Below are 20,037 nucleotides of genomic sequence, written 5' to 3' on the forward strand. Positions count from 1 at the left end.
TCACCATAAGGGGTACAGTTGGGGCCACACCGACAGGAGCCGCACAGGCCAGACACCTACCAATATAAGCTGCGCCGTCTGTCACCATGTACTTGTTGCGATTTAACTTGGGGAAGGTGTGATTCTTCTGTTCTTTTGTTGTAACACAAGCGTTCTCTCTTTCCAGATCAAAAAACTTCTGTAAAACAATAAACACACACATACACACACACATAATAAAGCAGACCAATAGAGAATATTTGGGGTTTGGTTCAAGCACAAAAGGGTTTCTTATTCAAATAAATGTCAACCATAAGCCTCATAGTGAGTCATTAAACCACAAGCTTGTTATGTTGTAGAGATGAAGCTTTTTTTTTGGCTTTTTAGGACCACACCCGCAGCATATGGAGGTTCCCAGGCTAGGGGTCCAATCGCGGCTGTAGCCATTGGCCTAGGCCACAGCCACAGCAACGCGGGATCTGAGCCGAGTCAGCGACCTACACCACAGCTCACGGCAATGCTGGATCCCATGGAGTGAGGCCAGGGAATCAAACCCGCATCCTCACAGATCCTAGTCGGATTTGTTTCTGCTGCACCATGAAGGGAGCTCCAAGATGAAGCTATTTTTGCTCTCAAATATATATAGGCAACAAGAAAGGAAATTAGCATGCTCACCTAGGTCTATAATGAACACTTTTAAGCAATCAAATGAACACAAAATCCATTCTTCTAATAGGGTACGGGTCGGGAGCTGTTTAATTCTCACTGTCTTAGTCATCAGGATGCACTGGCATTTGAAGTACGCCCCAGGGTGCCTTCTGTCAGGCATGCCAACGCACTGAATTCTTACATGTTGCATATATTATAAGCAGCAGCAAAAAAAAAAAAAAAAAAAAAAAAAAAGGGCAGCAAGCCCATGTCAGTGACTAGCTGAATTAATTGGGGATTTGCAAAGGTCAAAAAAAGATCTTGGGAAATGAACACATACTTTCCATCAGAATGCCTAAGTCTACAAGTCCTTTTAATAGGCAATTCAACCAGCCATCACCACGCAGGATCCTTAATGTACTGAGCGAGGCCGGGGATTGAACCTGCATCCTCACGGATACTAGTCCGGTTCTCAACCTGCTGAGCCACATTGGGAACTCCCTATTTTCTGCATTCTGGTGCTTTGACAGCTGGGGTCTTGCTGAGCATGGAGGGGCTCCGCTCCAGGGAATGAAGACTAAAGGGAGAGTCGCCACCTTAGGCTGAACTCATAAATGCCTCAGTGCCAACCCCCATCTCTCTGCTCTTCGGATTGCCCTGGGGACGTGGGGGCTGAAGGCCACCTTGGAAGCCAGGTGCCCAAGTCGACAGCAGAGCCCCCGTTGTCCTGGGTCCCTGAATGCTTCATGGAAAATAGCACTGTCACCTGAAGAGGGCCTGGCACTCAGTAGAGGAGGGTCTCGGGGTACATTTGTGGGGTGACTGTGGTGGAGGTTGGGAAAAGCTGAGACCTCAAGATGAGTGGCATTGGTCAGCTAAGGCCCGCAGAAAGGTGTTGCAGGAGAGGGAGCAGCATGCACAACACAAGGGCCCGAGGGGAGGAAGAGGATGCTAGCTGTGGGCATCAGAGGAGGCTCGGAGATGAGCTAGAGTTAGCACACTGAAGGTAGTACAAGGAGTTCCCGCTGTGGTACCATGGGATTGGTGGTTTTCCTGGAGCGCTGGGACGCACAGCCCGGCACCGTGGGTTAAGGATCTGGTGTTGCTCCGAAACTATAGTGTAGGTCACAACTGCAGCTCGGATTTCATCCCTGGCATGGGAACTCCATATGCCACGGGGCGGCGAAAAAAGAAAAAATAAAAAACGAGTAAGTACAAACCTCAATCTAGCCTCCCTCAAAGGATTCGGAGATGGATTAGCATGTGGCCCAGGGACCCTGGAGCAAGTTCAGGAACCCAGCTTGAGGGCCTTCAGGGCTGGGGCGGGGGTGGGGTGGGGGAATCTGTGCTGGGTGGTTCATGTTCAAATGCCCTCTTGGTCATAGTCTTACAAATCAGAACACTAGGTGAAGGAGAGCGTTCAAACCAAATGAGACAATGCAACGCAGTGTGTGTAGGGAGGACGAGGCTGGGAGGCCACCAGGAAACTCGGGTTCCAGGCTCCCCTCCTTTTTGGCATATGATTGTTTTGAATTTTTTTTTTTTTTTGTCTTTTTTGTTGTTGTTGTTGTTGTTGCTATTTCTTGGGCCGCTCCCGCGGCATATGGAGGTTCCCAGCTAGGGGTCTAATCGGAGCTGTAGCCACCGGCCTACGCCAGAGCCACTGCAACTTGGGATCCGAGCCACGTCTGCAACCTACACCACAGCTCACGGCAACGCCGGATCCTTAACCCACTGAGCAAGGTCAGGGATCGAACCCGCAACCTCATGGTTCCTAGTCGGATTCGTTAACCACTGCGCCACGACGGGAACTCCTGTTTTGAAATTTTATTTAGTTTTTTGTTTGTCTTTTTAGGGCCACACTTGTGGCATACAGAGGTTCCCAGGCTAGGGGTTGAATTGGAGCTGTAGCCGCCGGCCTACACCACAGCCACAGCAACACAGGATCCGAGCCACGTCTGCGACCAACACCACAGCTCATGTCAATGCCAGATCCTTAACCCATCGAGCGAGGTCAGGGATCGAACCCGCAACCTCATGGTTCCTAGTCAGATTTGTTTCTGCTGTGCCACAGCGGTGAAATTTTACTTAACCTGTCTGTAGAGTTATTCTTCACTCTCAAAGACTACTGTCCTGGGAGTTCCCATGGTGGTGCAGCAGACATGAATCCGTCTAGTATCCATGAGGACACAAGTTCGATCCCTGGTCTTGCTCAGCTGGTCGGGGATCCATCATTGCTGTGAGTTGTGATGTAAGTCGCAGATGCATCTCTGGTCCAGCATTGCTGTGGCTGTGGTGTAGGCCAGTAGCTGCAGCTCTCATTCCACTCCCTAGTCTAGGAGCTTCCATGTGCTGCAGGTGTGGCCCTAAAAAGCAAAAAAGCAAAAAACAAAACAACCCCCACCCCCAAGACTACTATCTTTGTTCTGATGGGACGTTCACGTGTAGGTGTGTGCTTGGCACTCTCACAGACGTGTGAAGGAAAGAAACTTGAATGTCGTAGCTCAGTCAGGATAATACTTACAACTTTCAAACTGCAGTTGGCTATTTCAGTGCAAATAGCTTTAAGAGACGAAATAAAGTTAAACGTGAGAGGGTCCGTTTCCTTCCAGAAGCTGATGAGGAGTCGAACTTTAACACTCCGTAAAACCAAGGCTTCTCGTATTTTCCCGTCCAAGTCTGGCCAGTAAGTCCTGTAGAAATCACATCCATAGAGATAAAAATCCAGAATACAAGTTAGTTTGGGGAAAGACATGAGACCACAGAGAATGCTGACTATTAGCTTGGTCATTGCTTTGTGCTGTAATGTAAGAAACCTTAGAGGCTGTGTTGAAAAATTCCGCCTTCCTGAGTTAGGACGTTGAGAAATGGTGTTTGCCTGGACCTGTCCTGCCTAAAACGAGGTCTCCCACTGTCAGGGCCTCAGGCTCTGTGGGCAGAGGACACGGACAGACTGACTGTCACCCCATGCCATCCTCCCTGCACCTGCAACTCCATCTGGGCCTCAGGTCACGTGTGCAAGAAGAATCCACTTGCCAGCAGAATTCCAGTTAAGGTCCTTGAGCCCCCCTCGCCCCCCCAATGCTTATTCACCATCTCTTCTTTGAGCAGCCTCCCCCCTGCCCCCAAATGAGGTTCTGTGCCGGTTATCCAAGCTTTCACACACCCTTGTTTAAAAATGATTTTTGTTGTTGTTGCTGTCTTTTTTTTTTTAGGGTTGAACCTGCGGCATATGGAGGTTCCCAGACTGGGGGTCGAATTGGAGCTACAGCAATTTGAACTGGATCAAATCCACGTCCTCACAGATACTATCGGGTTCGTTACTACTGAGCCACAATGGGAACTCCCAATTCACTGTTCAGACTAATGATATATTATTCAAAACCTGAGCCTGTCCCTTTCATGATAATGGCACCTCCAAAATCTCCTCTTTATATCCGACCCCAGGTTTCTGTTCTCCAGTTTCCTCTGCTCCCTTATTTGCACCTGCTCATTCACCCGGGCGGGCTCCAGATCCAAGCTCCCTCTCCTCCTCCCGGTCCTTCAGCTCCTCCTGGTCTCCCTTCCCCGAGCAGTCTCATCTCAGTTCTGATCACCTGAAGGATACTCGCTCTGCTCCCTTCCGTTAGCTCTTGGCAAAAATCTAAATCCTGGATCAGTGCTATCGTTCCACTGGTGTATTTCTAGAGCCATAAAGCTGAGGACTACCGGAAAGAACCTTCTTAACCTTGTGCAACTGGAGCAAACACAAATGCATTCAGGGCTCCTGAAACCTCCTGCTAATCCCTGTCCTTAGGTTGGGTCAGTTCCACCTCCTGTATCTTCTGTAAATGATTCTTTTTTTTTTTTTTGTCTTTTGTCCTTTTAAGGCCACACTCGAGACATATGGAGGTTCCCAGGCCAGGGGTCGAATTGGAGCTATAGCCGCTGGCCTACGCCACAGCCACAGCCACGTTAGATCTGAGCCGTGTCTGCGACCTACACCACAGCTCACGGCAACGCCAGATCCTTAACCCACTGAGCAAGGCCAGGGATTGAACCCGCAACCTCATGGTTCCTAGTCGGATTCGTTTCTGCTGCGCCACGACAGCCCATGACGGGAACTCCTGTAAATGATTCTTGATGTTGCCTCTCTCTGGGGGTTTCTTGCTTTTTCCTTTGTTCACAATATTTGGTCATGGTCTTACTCAGTTTTATACCCTATGCGTCTTTTCTAGCCATATTACACCTTTATCGCCTTTTCTCCAGCTTGGAGGGCCAGGTATCCCCCCACTTCTCCCCAAGCGGTTCCCTTGGCCTTCTGCAACTGCACGTGGTCAGACATCCCTTCCTGAAAATGTCTTCAACTTCTCCCTCGCTAGCTTCTTTTTCATTTGAGAAAAATAAGTAAATGACTCCCATTCTGAGACCCCTCCTTTGACTCTACACGGCTCTGTGGCTGATGCATGATCTCTTTCCTCTTTGAAACAAAACTTGTTGATAGTAGAATATAGAACCTCTGGGAGTTCCCATTGTGGCTCAGCAGTAATGAACCTGACTAGTACTCATGAGGATGTAAGTTCAATCCCTGGCTTCGTTCAGTGGGTTAAGGATCCAGCATTGCTGTGAGTTATGGAGTAGGTTGCAGATACGGCTCAGATTCTGCATTGTCGTGGCTGGTGTAGGCCAGCAGCAGCAGCTTTGATTTGACCCCTAGCCTGGGAACTTCCATATGCCATAGGTGTGGCCCTAAAATGCAGAATAATTTTTAAAAAATTAAAAAAAGAACAGCAGGCTTTACTTCCTTACCCCCATGCACTCCTCAGCCTACTGCCCCAGTATTCTGCAATTTTCTCAAAGTCATCAGTGATATTCCATTTGCCAAATCCAACAAACATCATTCGATTCTTACTTTACTGTTAGACCACGCTACATGGGGCTATGCTGAAGGCTTTACACCAGCAAAGACAGATTTATTTGGGATCTGCAGAGATTGCAATTCTGGGTCTGCAGCTATGGGCCCGCCACAGGCAAGTCTCTGCATAGCAAAAAAAAAAAGTATTTTATTACGCTTATGTTATTTCAAACCTTAGGATTTTAAGTGAAAATTCCTCAGAGACAGGAGTTCCCATAGTGGTACAGCAGAAACGAATCCGACTAGGAACCATGAGGTTGCAGGTTCGATCCCTGGTCTCGCTCAGTGGGTTAGGGATCTGGCGTTGCCGGGAACTGTGGTGTAGGCTGCAGACACAGCTTGGATCCAGTGTTACTGTGGCTGTGGTGTGGACTGGCAGCTGTAGCTCCAACTCCTAGCCTGGGAACATCCATATGCCACTGGTGCGGCCCTAAAAAGACAAAAGACCAAAAAAAATAAAATTACTCTCATGTTGGAGTTCCTTGGTGGCACAGCAGGTTAAGGATTTTGCACTGTCACTGCTGGGGCTCAGGTCCCTGCTGTGGCGTGGGTTCGATCCAGAATTTTGGCATTCTGCAGGTGTGGCCAAAAAATAAAGTTGTTCTGATGCTTATAACATAAACTACTGAGTTAGTTCTGTGGGATGAGACTCCATGTGTCCTTCACATGGACTCAGGGAGGAGATGCATCCTGGGTGAGCATCCTGCATTCTGGGCGAGCTGCAAATGCACGCCGAGCAGATGTGAGTGTTCCCAAACCCAGTGTGATCTGATAGCATCCCAGGGTCCAGGCTGGTTTCCCCTGGGTCCCCAGTCCAGTGCCCGGCCCTGGAAACCAGGTTCCAGGTTGAGACTCACTGACCTTTTGGTGCTCGTGCTGGAGATGGGCAGGTAGTCCGTGACCGCGATATACACGTATTGCTTGGCGTCATCTATTACACTGTAGATGGCGTCGATGTCAAAGCTTCTGTTTTTAGGGCAAAAGAGTTTGGGAGAATTCTGTGAAGACACGAAAACCCAACTTTTAGAGTATTAATGGTTGTCATCTGAGGATTTCTCTTTTCAGTTGTGAGGTTTAAATTTGTTTAAATGGCAGTTCCCGTCGTGGCGCAGTGGTTAACGAATCCGACTAGAAACCACGAGGGTGCAGGTTCAATCCCTGGCCTTGCTCAGTGGGTTAAGGATCCGGCATTGCCATGAGCTGTGGTGTGGGTTGCAGATGTGGCTTGGATCCTGCGTTGCTGTGGCTGTGGCGTAGGCTGGCGGCTACAGCTCCAATTGGACCCCTAGCCTGGGAACCTCCATATGCCACAGGAATGGCCCTAGAAAAGGCAAAAAGACAAAAAATAAAATATAAATTTGTTTAAATGAAACTTGGCTCCTAATCAATTTTTTTTGCAAATCTACTTTCCAGTTCTTTATGAGATAAGTACATTTTCAGTCCTATCCAAGGCGAGGCATATAGAAATCAAGGTGTTATGGGATGGGTTTCAAATCTGTTAAGTCTGTTTGGGAGGGAATTCTTGTTTTCAGTACACACACCTCTAGGTCGTTTTTTTTTTTGGTCATTTTTGGCTGTCCTGCGGCATATGGAGCTCCGGGGCCAGGGAACAGACTGGAGCCACTGTTGTGACCTAAGCCACAGCTATGGCAACACCAGATCCTTAACCCATTGTGCCAGGCCGGGGATCAACCCTTGTCTCAGCAGTGCCCAAGAAGCCACCCATTCTGTTGTGTCACAGCAGGAGCTCCCGCACCTCTGAGTTTTAGGGGAGTGCTCCAGCTGGCTCCCGCCCGCCTCTCTGTGTGCTCCTGCCTTTGCCTAGAGTCTTCTACGTTCTCTAAGCTCTAGTTCACGCACCGTCTTCTCCATGGAACCTTCCCCCCTCCTTTCCTGCTGCATCTGACTGCATATGGAAGTTCCTCAGCCAGGGATCAAATCCAAGCTGTGGGTGCAGCCTATGCTACAGCTGTGGCAACACTGGATCCTTAACTCTCTGTGCTGGGCTGGGGACGGAACTGGTGCCACCTCAGAGACAACGCTAGATCCTAAATCACTGTGCCACAGAAGGAACCCCTCCATGGAATTTTTTATCATCACCTAGAGGCTACTCCTTTTTATGTCCTCCCATAATATGATTTATTCGTTATATTATTTAGCATATTCAATTTTATAATTGCTTCCACTTGCCTCATCTCCTTGCCTAGACTGTTACTCGCTTGATTTTTAGGGACTGTGTTTTACTCATTTTTCTAATTCCATTAACAAATTAAATATTCAAATTCATTAATTCCCCCAGCCTGTTGGGTCTGCTTTTAAGGTTTTTTAGGTTTGGGTTTTTTTTTTTTTCCTTTTAGGGCCGCACATGCTGTAAATGGAAGTTTCCAGGCTAGGGGTTGAATTGGAGCTACAACTACTGGCCTATACTACAGCCATAGCAACACAGGATCCCAGCTTCATCTGCCACCTATGCTGCAGCTTGCAGCAATGCCAAATCCTGAACCCACTGAGCGAGGCTGGGGAGTGAACCCACATCCTCAAGGATACTAGTTAGGTTCTTACCTGGCTGCCCACAATGGGAACTCCAAGTTTCTTTAGGTTTAACACAGAGAGCTGTGGACCTTAGCTCTATCTAGATAGGAGCCTAAGCCAACTCCAAAAGGTGCCCAGATGGCCATGTTTTTGTTTGGTCAGGAATTTCCTGAACTTCCTTGCAATGTTCCAAAAACTGGACTTTGGTTTCAGGGATGAACAAATTTAGAAACAGTCACTGGTCTCTTTACATCTGCTATCATCTATTAAGTTTGAATACTGTGCCTCTGGTGATACAGCATTTTTCTGCTGGTGCTGTGCCAAGTTCCAGCATTTATAACCTGCAGCATTCTGGTCCTGTCCCATACACTTCCTGAGCCTCTGTTTCCCATGGGGCAAGAACAGTAACAAACCTAACAAACAGTAACAAACAAGGCACTAGTTTGCCTTGAGGCTTAAACAAGAGAATGACTTACTTCCTGCTGGGTTTGCCTCTCCTCTGTGCTTGCTTTCATTCATTCAGCAGATGCTACAAAGTACCTGCCATGTACCTGCTCTAGGTGAGGCACTCAACAGACATCACTGATCAAAACAAGATTCCTGCCTTGTGAAACTTCATTCCAGCACATGCTACATTATACCGCATTCATCTGTCTTTGCGATTCTCCATCAAGCTTGTAAGATGCTGGGTTGTATGTCCATTGTACCTTGTGCCATGCCAAGTGCATATTATGTGCTCAATAAATATTTGGGGAATGCATGTGAAAATGCTCCTTAAATTAATGTGTTGGAGACTCGTGTGAGTCCCAACATCCACTACTAGTTGGAGTTGCTTCATTCTAGGTATTTCCATCCATGTGTGAACAAGTCTTCATTTGCACCTGCCTTTTTGTTTCTTATGTTGCCATTGCCTAACCCAATGCCTAGAGCATGGCAGGTGCTTCCTGAGTTTATTAAGGAACTTCACGACTATTTGTATTAGGACCTTTCCCCTGGGCTCACGGTGGTACTTGACTATGTGTTCAGGGTTGTCTACTTTTGACAACAGTGTCTGGATATACTATTGGCTTAAAAATGTCCGCTCAAGGTAGAAATGAATACACAGCAACGTGAAGAACTGAGCTACTGATCTGCCAGAGGAAGCTAACTAGTTCTGACTGTTTAATTAGAGAGAAGGCTGTTATGTTTCTTTCTTCTACCCTGAATTAATTTTCTGAGGCTTGTACCTTGTACTTCTTTATTTCATAGCAAAATATAAGAAGGGAAATACAGACCCTTTTATTTGTTTCAGTTCTGTGATGATCTTTTTTTTTACCAATTAAATGTTTTGAGGCACTCTGATTATAGGTAATCTATGCTTCATTTTTATATCAAGAAGTACCTTATATATGCATTTACCTTATTTTGCATAGTCATTAAATACTTACATTAGCAGGGTTTTGATTTATTTCATGACAGTTTGCTGATTTTTAAAAAGTCCACACTCCATTCCCAGAATATATATGCTAAAGGGTAATTAAACATGACAAGACAACCCACAGAATGGGAGAAAATGTTTGCAAATCATAAATTCTTATAGTTGGAATGCGTAAAGAACTCTTACAACTCAATCACAAAAAAGCAAGTAATCTAATTGAAAAGTGGGCAAAGGATTAAATAGACATTTCTCTAAAAAGATATACAAATGGCCAGTAAGTGCATTAAAACAGGCAAATCAAAACTACAAGCTACAGGAGTTCCTGCTGTGGTGCAGTGGGCTAAGTAATCTGACTGCAGAGGCTTGGCTCACTGTGGAGGTGCGAGTTCGATCCCCAGCCCTGTGCAGTAGGTTAAAGGATCTGGCATTACCACAGCTGTGGTGTAGGTAGCAGCTGTGCCTTGGATTCAATCCCTGGCCCAGGAGCTTCCATATGCTGTGGATATGGCCATAAAAGTAAACACACAAACAACCCCCCCCGCCCCAAACAAGGTACATTTTACAAGCACTAGGAGCTAAAATAAAACAGAAAATAACAAGTGTTGTCAAACACGTGGAGGGACTGAAACCCTCATTTGTGGCTGGTGGAACTTTAAGATGGTGTAGCCAATTTGGAAAAGTTTGTGAAGGTCTCAAATATTTAACAGAGTTATACGGGACCTAGTAATTCCACGCCTAAGGAGAAACCCAACAGAACGGAAACCAGTTCTTTATTTCTTTCTCCAAATAGAAAGTTGAACAAGAAGGTTCATAGCAGCACTACTTATAACAGCCAAAAAGTAAAAACACCCAAATGACCATCAACTAATGGACAGAAAAACAAAATGTGATACACCCATATAACAGAAAATGATTTGGCCATAAGAAGGAAAAAGTACTGATTCATGCACTTAGAAAACATTATACCAAGTGCAAGAAGTCAGTTACAAAAGACTACGTATTGTATTCCTCAATTTATACGAAGTGCCTAGAAAAAGGTAAATCCTTAGGCACAGAAAACAGATTAGTGGTTTCTAGGAGCTGAGGGAGGGGGAGAATGAAGAGTGAAGACTGATCAGTATGGCTTTTTCCTTTGTTGTGATGAAAATATTCTAAAATTAGAAAGTGGAGATGACTGTAAAATGGACTCTACTAAAACCCACTGAACTGTACACTTTCAAAGGATAATTTTTACGGTAGTAAGTTATATATCAATAAAGCTATTAAGATGCAATTGAAAATACATAGTAGAGATTCTAAAGAGGATTCTAAGTATATGTTTTAGAGCAGCTCCAAGGGCTATTCAATGTCTGCCCCCACTCACGAAATCAAGCTCAGTTAACATGACTGATGGGGGAATGAACTAAACAATAAACAAGAAGTGAAATCGGTCAAGCATCCAGATCAACAAAAAGAGAAATTGGACTAGCTAGCCTTTATCCTGGAAATCAAATGCATGCTTTCAAGGGCTCTAAGGAGAACTCTACAAGACAGGACAAAAACGCAGCGTGTTGTTCCCATCTTCTGATTTCAGTGGGGAATGTAAGAAAATTACAATGATCTGGTCCCAGTTATTAGAGATGACACAGTTAAATCTAGCCAAGTGCCTCTCTGTGTTACATGAGAAAATCAGGAATTATATCTATATCATAGCCTAAAATTTATATTTAATCATGCTGTTATTATTCACCTAAAATCTAATTTTGAGAAGGATAATTCTTAAGGTCTTCAAATACATATATATATATTGTATTAATTTAGTCTTGGGACTATCAGCTTATAAAAATATAATATTTTATTTTTGTTCAACCACAAAGGAATGGATTAAGATGATGCGGTATACATACACAACGGGATACTACTCAGCCATAAAAAAGAACAAAACAATGCCATTGGTAGCAGCATGGTTGGAACTAGAGACGCTCATACTAAGTGAAGTAAGTCAGAAAGAGAAAGACAAACACCATGTGATATCACTTATATCTGGAATCTAATATAAGGCACAGAGGAACCTGTCTACAGAAGAGAAACAAACTCATGGACATGGAGAACAGACTTGTGGTTGCTAAGGGGGAGGGGGAGAGAGTGGGAGGGACTGGGAGTGTGGGGGTCATAGATGCAAACTATTCCACTTGGAGTGGATAAGCAATGAGGTCCTGCTGTACAGCACAGGGATGTATAAAAACTTGTGATAGAACATGATGGAGGATAATGTGAAAAAAAGAATGTACAGGGATGTATGACTGGGTCACTTTACTGTGCAGCAGAAATTGTCCGAACATTGTAAATCAACTGTAATAAAAAATTAAAAAAACTTAAGGACTATATATATATATATAGTACATATATACTATATATAGTGTGTGTGTGTATATATATATATGCATACACTATTTTAATATGTTTGATGACAGATATTTGAATTGAAATGAATTTGTCTTGGTGTTTGGCACATATTCTCAGAAAACTGTATGTACCCTGATATTGCCAGTAATAGATCCAATCAGACATTTATTGCTGCTTTAAGGACCCCGGCGGGGGTGGTGCCAGGAGTACCAGTGATGAAGAGGGTACCATTTATGACCTTCAGAGCCTTATGAAACAGTGGAGAGATTATCAGTAAAACCAATAGTTATATAAATGTGATAAATGGTATAATAGAGGTGCAATCAAGGAGCTCTGGGCAAATAATACCAGTTCCAGTGTGTGTGTGGGGGGCGGTTCTGACTTTATTTTTTACCTTGTAAAAATGGTGTTCAGTTAATATCTGCTGAACTGAACTTCCAAGGTAGGCTTGGAATAGTAATAGCAAATGGAAAATAAGATAAGAATTTCAAATACTAAAATAAATACAAATTGAAAATAAAGGCACTGCATGGTTTAAAAGACTATACTGGAAGGACTATCAAAAAAGCCCAGCTTATTTTGTGGTGAACCATTTAATAAAAAGTAATTTGCAAATCTGCCCCAGAATATAACAAAGGCCTGCATTTTCATAGATTTTATTAAAGGCCTGGGCCCTGTTTCTGTGGCGGATATGCTAACTTTGGGATCAGCAAAGGAGGACTCCCCCACATTTTTTTTTTTTTTTTTGGTCTTTTTAGGGCCATACCACAGCATAGGGAAGTTCCCAGGCTAGGGGTTGAATAGGAGCTACAGCTGCTGGCTTATACCGCAGCCACAGTAACACTAGGTCTGAGCCACGTCTGTGACCTTCACAATAGCTCACAGCAATGCCAGATCCTTGACCCACTGAGAAAGGTCAGGGACTGAACCTGCGTCCTCATGGATACTAGTCGGGTTCATTACCACTGAGCCACAACGGGAACTCCTCCATGGCTTTTCCGAGTCAAAATTTAAATTTATGCAATAACCACATTCACGCATCTCTAAGATTCAAACTGTAAATTCAAAATCCAGCAATTATTTGAAATCTGCTCATAATTCATCTATATCTTGCTGCTTCCATCTGTTCTTCTGGACGTGGTTGAGTGAATGTCCCTGGGGGTGTCATGTTACCATCTGGATTAAGGTTCCCTGGCAAACCTCTTACGGCAGCTAATCTGCAAATTGAGAATATCATCTGACGTTTTTAATCTTATAGGATTGTCTTGAGAGGAAATAAAATTGAATATATGAAATAATTTTGTCAGTAAAATGCCCTCTAAAACATGCTACATGCTATTGCATTATTAACCTCCACACATTCCCCCCAAAAGGTTTGTTTTTTCTTTCGTTTTACTTGATGAAAATCTTGCATAGTCTTATTTTTTTTTTCTTTTTTATGGCCGTATGCTAGGGGTCAAACCAGAGCTGCATCTGCCAGCCTACGCCACAGCCACAGCAACGCCAGGTCCGAGCCATGTCTGTGACCTTTGCTGCAGCTTGTGGCAACACTGGATTCTTAACCCACTGAATGAGGCCAGGGATGGAACGAGCATCCTCATGGTTACTGGTTAGATTCTTAATCTTCTGAGCCACAACGGGAACTCCCTTTCCTAGTCTATTTTATGTTATTCATATTTTATGAATTTATTTAAGACAAACAACTTAAATCTCCTCTCCATATTTCTAAATTTTCAGAGTGTGCTTTCCTTTTAATACTTTGGCAGGGGGTACACCTGCAGCATATGGAAGTTCCTAGGCTAGAGGTCAATCGGAGCCGCAGCTGCTGGCCTACACCACAGCCACAGCAATGCCAGATCCAAGCCACATCTGTGACCTATACCTCAGCTCACAGCAACGCTGGATCCTTAACCCACTGAGTGAGGCCAGGGATGGAACCCATGTCTTCATGGGCACTAGTCGGGTTCGTTACCGCTGAGCCACGACGGGAACTCCTGTGCTTTCATTTTAATAGGCACATGGCTACTATTCACTCTTCCATAACAAGCTCTTCAGTGATCTACAAGCTGCTGGCATAGAAATGCTGCTTTGACAGCAGTGGGGGTGGGGAGGGAGCGTATTAAATTGGGAGCAGAGTTTACAGAGATGTTTACCTGAGCATTACAATCAGCTCAAAAGTCTGCTTCACATCAAAATTCTAAGGTCTCCCCCAGGTCCAGTGGATCAGATTCTGGTGAGGGTGGGGGGACTTTAAGTTTGCAATTTTGTGGCTGCACTTGCAGCGTGCATTAGTTCCTGAACCAAGGATCGAATGCACACCACAGCTGTAACCAGAGCCACAGCAGTGACAATGCTGGATCCTTAACCTGCTGATCCACCAGGGAACTCGTGTGAGTTTGCATTTTAAACAGGTTCCCCATTTGGTTCTTAAGCACTTCAAAGTTTGAGGACCAGAGCTGCCAGCCCATATATTTATGTTGCCCCCTCTCAGCAGTATCCATGAGGATGCAGGTTTGATCCCTAGCCCTGCTCAGTGGGTTAAGGATTCAGCATTGCCATGAGCTGCAGAGTAGGTGGCAGACACGGCTCGGATCTGGCATAGGCCAGCAGCTGGAACTCTGATTCGACCCCTAACCTGGGAACCCCAGGTACGGCCCTAAAAAAAAAAAAAAAAAAAAAAAAAAAGGATCGCATATCCAAAGACTGGGGCGCTGGTGTCTCATTTGGCACAGGGGCATCTGACAATCTCTGTGCGAGTCAATGAACTTCAGTATCTTCAGCTGTAACACAGGCATCATCCCAGATCAGCCTTAAGGGGCAATCGTGGGGGTCAAATAATAATAATGCCAAGTGTCCGAAACCAGGAATAATTACTAAATACACTGTTAACTATCGCGAGCATGTGATTGTGTACAAGCGCGAATATATCTTCGCTCTTCAAAGGATGTGTCAGAACCCACCTGTAGAACTGGTTTTTGCCCAACATAAGATTGCACGCGAACATTCCAACTTAATAAAGGGCCTTTGGAGGGAGGAGGGAGGAGGGGGAGAAAGAGGGTAAAACTCACCGACACAAATGCTTGCGATTTGGTTTCATTCAGCTGAAGCTGCAATTTCTTTTCATTGTCATAGACTCCATAGAGCCTCTTGGACCAAGTCTGAGGAACTCTGCTCTTGAACTTTAATGAGCTATACAAAGCGAATATCCTTTGCAAGTCTAGGACCAGGCAGCTGCAGTTGTAGAAGATGACACCGAGTTCCTTCATCTGTGAAATGAAAATTGAAAGCATCAGTGCCATGTATGTGTGATGGTGTTACTCTCAGAGATAAAAAAAAAAAAAAAAATGCACCAGAACGCAGGAGTGGTGAGATTTTTTTCCTGCAGTTGCTATATTACTAAAACTATGTATGTACACTGCATCTATAAGTGTGTAGCTATAGTTACATAATAGTATATGTAAACCATGCATTATTAAAATGCCTAAATATTTATTTTATTTTTAGGGCTACACCTGTGGCACATGGAAGTTTCCAGGGTAGGGTCCAATCAGAGCTGCAGCTGCTGGCCTACGCTACAGCCTCAGAAACACCAGATCTGAACTTCATCTGTGACCTACACCACAGCTCATGGCAATGCTGGATCCTTAACCCACTGAGCGTGGCCAGGGATCAAACCTGTGTCCTTATGGATACTAGTTGGGTTCGTTACCGTTGAGCCATGATGGGAACTCCAAAATGCCTGAATATTTAAAGAGAACTTTTGCTCGAGTTTTGCATTTGGGTTGTTATAGTTTTCTCATATTCACCTACGCATTTGTATCAGCTCTTAGGATTCTTTTCTTTAACACTGTTATTTTTTTTTTCTCAATCCTTAAACTGTGTTGCTGTAAGAAGACTGACTTTCAGTTGCAGCATAACAGAATGATTTAGATCATGGATTCTGAAGTCGGATTGCCTGGAATCAGGTTCCAGCTCTACAACGTTCTTGCCCGTGACTTTGGGCAAGATATTTAATCTCTGGGCATTATTTTAAAAAATGTTTTTAATGATTTTTATTTTTTCCATTATAGTTGGCTTACAGTGTTCTGTCAATTTCCTACTGCACAGCAAAGTGACCCAGTCACACACACATATATATATTCTTTTTCTCACATTATCTTCCATCACGCTCCACCACAAGTGACTAGATATAGTTCCCAGTGCTATATAGTAGAATCTCACTGCTTATCCATTCCAAATGTAATAGTTTGCATACATTATTTTCTCATAAAAAGGAGATCATAGTATTTATTTCACACTGTTGCTATGATACATACCGTGGTTAATACATTTAAGGGCTTAGAATAGTGCCTATCACATGATAACTACTAAAAATGTCAGCAGTTAGTATTCTTATTAACGTTGCACTAGCCTCGAGAGTAAGAGACCCAGAGTCTTGCAAAGAGAAATTGCAGAGGGATTAGTTTTCTTAGGGATACTTGAGATGCTCCCTCCCTGACCTGAATTCCTAAGAATGCCGGCCAAATAAAACATAACTCCTCCTCCCCCCAAAAAATGGACCGAGGGTTGGGACTGGCGTATGCACACTGTGGTACATAGAATGGACTGGCCAACAGGGACCTGCTGTAGAGCATGGAGAATTCTACCCAATAGTCTGTGATAATCTGTGTAGGAAAAGAATCTGAAAAAGAGTGGATGTGTGTACAGGTGTAACTCAATCACTTCACTGTACAGCAGAAATTATCACCACCTTGTCAATCAACTATACTTCAATAAAACTTGAACAAATGAAAAAAGATACATAGACTAATGCACAGATATGGAAAGTAAACCTTACACAGGTATGCAAAGATCTCTCTCCCTGACTGAGAGATTTAGTCAGGGACAAATTCAGAATTATAAAGGCAGGCTCTCTGACCCCTGATCAAATATCACTCAGCCGTAAAAAAAGAATGAAATAATGCCATTTGCACCAACGTGGATGGACCTAGGAACTATCATAGTGAGTGAAGTTAGTCAGACAGTGAAAGACAAATATCATATGATATCACCTACATATGGAATCTTAAAAAAAAAGGAGTTCCTGTCATGGCTCAGTGGTTAATGAATCCGACTAGCATCCATGAGGACACGAGTTCGAGCCTGGCCTTGTTCAGTGGGTTAAGGATCCGGCGTTGCCCTGACCTGTGGTGTCGGTCACAGACATGGCTCAGATCCCATGCTGCTGTGGTTGTGGTGCAGGCCAGTGGCCACAACTCCGATTTGATCCCTAGCCTGGGAAACTCCATATGTTGCAGGTGTGGCCCTGAAGAGACAAAAAGACAAAATAAATAAATATATTTTTTTAAAAAAGGATACAAATGAACTTATTTGTAGAACAGAAACAGAAACTTTGAAAAACTTATGGTTACCAAAGGGGACAGGTGTGGTGGTGGTGGTGGTGGGGGGAGGGGGGGGAATGGACTGGGGGTTTGGGATTGGCATATGCACACTGTGGTGTATGGAGTAACTGGCTAACAGGCACAGGGAACATGTAATTCTGCCATACATGGACACACATGCATTCTGTGGAAATTATCACAATCTTGTCAATCAATTGCACCTCAATAAAACTTAAAAAAAAAGAATTTGGCATTTGTTTTGCAGATTTTTCAGTCATCAAAAATTCAGAACAAGTTTATGAAGAAACTTTAAGAAAATGCTGGCAGTGGAGGAAATAACAAAAGTTAGTTTTTTTCTTTTTTTTTTTTTTAAAGGTCAGTCTTCTGAAGAGCTTGTGGAGCTTGGAATTTCTGTTTATATTAGCAGTCGCCCTTTCAAAGCAAAATAAGAATAAGAGGCAATGTAATTATACCAGAAAAACATTTTTCGTTATTTTCTCAAAATTAGCGGAAGGCAGTTATGAAGGAAAAGGTGGGAGGGGAAAAAAGAGACACCCGTTCTACTCAGGCCCTCAGAGGCAGCACAAAGGGAGATGGGCCTGGTTTTGTGGGTTTTCCTGTGACACAGAAGCCAAAGCGGGCGTCTGATGGATGCTCTTGTCAGCAGAATGAGGGGAGGCATTAGCATTGTTCTTTGCTGTCATTCAGGATAATTAATACAAGTTAGTCTAACCACAGCTCAATCTATCATTTCTGGAGGTCTGGTTTGTGATGTTCATGATTTTATGGAAATGTGAACAAGTATTTCTTGAATTTTCTTGACAAAGACAAAAGAACCTGCAACTGTGAGCAAGTCCCAGGCCTCCAGTTAGCTGCTGATTTATATTCTGAGTTACTGCAGGAAATTTAATTACTAGGAGCTCTCACTTGATTTCCTTTCTGCCCTCAAGGTGAAATTTTTGTTACCGGGGATGGAAAATGAAACATCGAATCTTAGCAGCTCCAAGACAGCCTCGCTTTGAAACAGGCTCTCCGCCGCCCTTCATTTCCTCACTGGGTGGTCTGTACCACTTAACTTCCTGATGTCTTATTTACTTGGTTACCAAGTAGGAATAAAAACGTGCCAGAAGGAACATGACTGATTGCAGAAAGGGGAATGTAACAACCTTAGAGAACAGTCAGTCCAGCCTCATCACCGAATTCAGGAAACTGAGGTCTGCAAAGGGGAACTGACTTGCAAGATCACGGAATAATGGCCTGTTATTTCAGTCCTGGTTCCTTTGTCAATAATGCTGCGCAGGAGTTCCCACTGTGACTCACTGGGTTAGGAACCCGATTAGGATCCATGAGGATGCAGGTTTGATCCCAGGCCCTGCTCAGTGGGTTAATGATCCAGGGTTGCCGTGGCTGTAGTGTAGGTCGCAGACATGGCTTGGATCTGGTGGTGTTGTGGCTGTGCTGTAGGCTGGGCGTTACAGCTCTGATTCAACCCCTAGCCTGGGAACGTCCATATGCTGCAGGTGCGGCCCTAAAAAGATCAAAAAAAAAAAAAAAAAGCTGTGCAGACACCTCACAGTGCTCCTTCACAGTGTGGGTGAAGAATGTCACCTGCCATCTCAGTCAACAAAGGGTGTAACTTTCCAAACTCCACTCTTCATTTGGCATCTTTGACTCTGGCTCTAAAGGACCCACAAATCAGCTTCTTGTTGGCAGTCATCCCAGACTTGCACCTGAGGGGATTCAGGATGGAGAAAAGCAGGATACGGGCCCTAGAGAGCTGAGATGCATATTCCAAGGAAAGATTTCAAGAAGCCCAGACTTTTGCATTTCCCATACATAGAAAAGCACTAAATTCATTAACTTGAGATGTTCATTTTTTCTTTAATGAACAGAAATCTTTTAATGTTGGACTATCTGGTTTGTCTCTGCAAAACTCCTATGTATCCTGGCTCCTCTTTTACTTCTTGGGAATGGTCTCTTAGCGCTGTCTGAGATGCTCTGTCCCACGCTTATGGTTCCCAGTATGTTCGCCAAAGAAAACACAATCCTGCATTTTTTGTCCGTTGACAGTAGGATGAATGAGGGCTCTTGCTTTTTTCCCTCCTCCCTCCCTTCCTGTCTTCCATCAATGCTCTGTCTTTGGGATCTGAAGACTTTCCAAAGTACCACTATTCATTTGGCATCTTTGACTTTTAGCTGTCGGGAATTCACGCATCACTTTCTTGGCTTTATCTAATCAAAGGGAAATCGACAGATTAAACCTTAACCACATGACCAGAGGATGTTCGTGGAGGAATCGTAAAGACATGGGGCTGACAGTGGAATGAGATGAAACAAACTGGAAACACATTTCGCTTATTTCTTGGAGTACTTTCATTTTATCCTGCTTCTTTAGGAGAGTTGAAAATGATTCCCAAATGCCGTTACAGCTTCTCTTCTCATCCCTGTTTTCTTTTTTTGTCCTTTTAGGGCTGCACCCGAGGCGTATGGAGATTCCCAGGCTGGGGTCTGATCAGAGCTGTAGCCCCTGGCCCACGCCACAGCCACAGCAATGTGGGCCCTGAGCCGTGTCTGCGACCTACACCACAGCTCGTGGCAACGCCAGGTCCTTACCCCACTGAGCAAGGCCAGGGATCAAACCCGCATCCTCATGGATCCTAGTCGGGTTCATTACCGCTGAGCCACAAAGGGAAGGCCTCATCCCGGTTTCTCGTCTTCTCTTCTCAATGAGGAGTGCGTGAAACAGGAGATAGATGGGTCCCGGTCTGAGCAACTGTCATCTGCTCCCTGTGGACAGATGA

At 44.3% G+C, this 20,037-nt stretch overlaps 1 protein-coding gene across 9 annotated transcripts in view; it reads right to left on the bottom strand.

Moving 5' to 3' along the window:
* PLD5 (phospholipase D family member 5) overlaps window positions 1-20,037 on the bottom strand; it is a 302,902-nt gene that overhangs the window by 4,126 nt on the left and 278,739 nt on the right. For all 9 annotated transcript variants that reach the window (XM_084979298.1, XM_021064454.2, XM_084979299.1 and 6 more), the window contains 4 exons: window positions 14,924-15,121; window positions 6,383-6,519; window positions 3,152-3,320; window positions 61-178 (listed from right to left, as the gene is read on the bottom strand). In XM_084979298.1, the coding sequence (XP_084835424.1) occupies window positions 61-178; window positions 3,152-3,320; window positions 6,383-6,519; window positions 14,924-15,121 (622 nt within the window). The remainder of the gene's footprint in view (window positions 1-60; window positions 179-3,151; window positions 3,321-6,382; window positions 6,520-14,923; window positions 15,122-20,037) is intronic.

This window comes from Sus scrofa, chromosome 10, assembly GCF_054392235.1.
Source record: "Sus scrofa isolate SSC_HxYL_T2T_F1_AM1 chromosome 10, Sscrofa_HxYL_maternal_Yorkshire_Landrace_v2.0, whole genome shotgun sequence".
NCBI lineage: Eukaryota > Metazoa > Chordata > Mammalia > Artiodactyla > Suidae > Sus > Sus scrofa.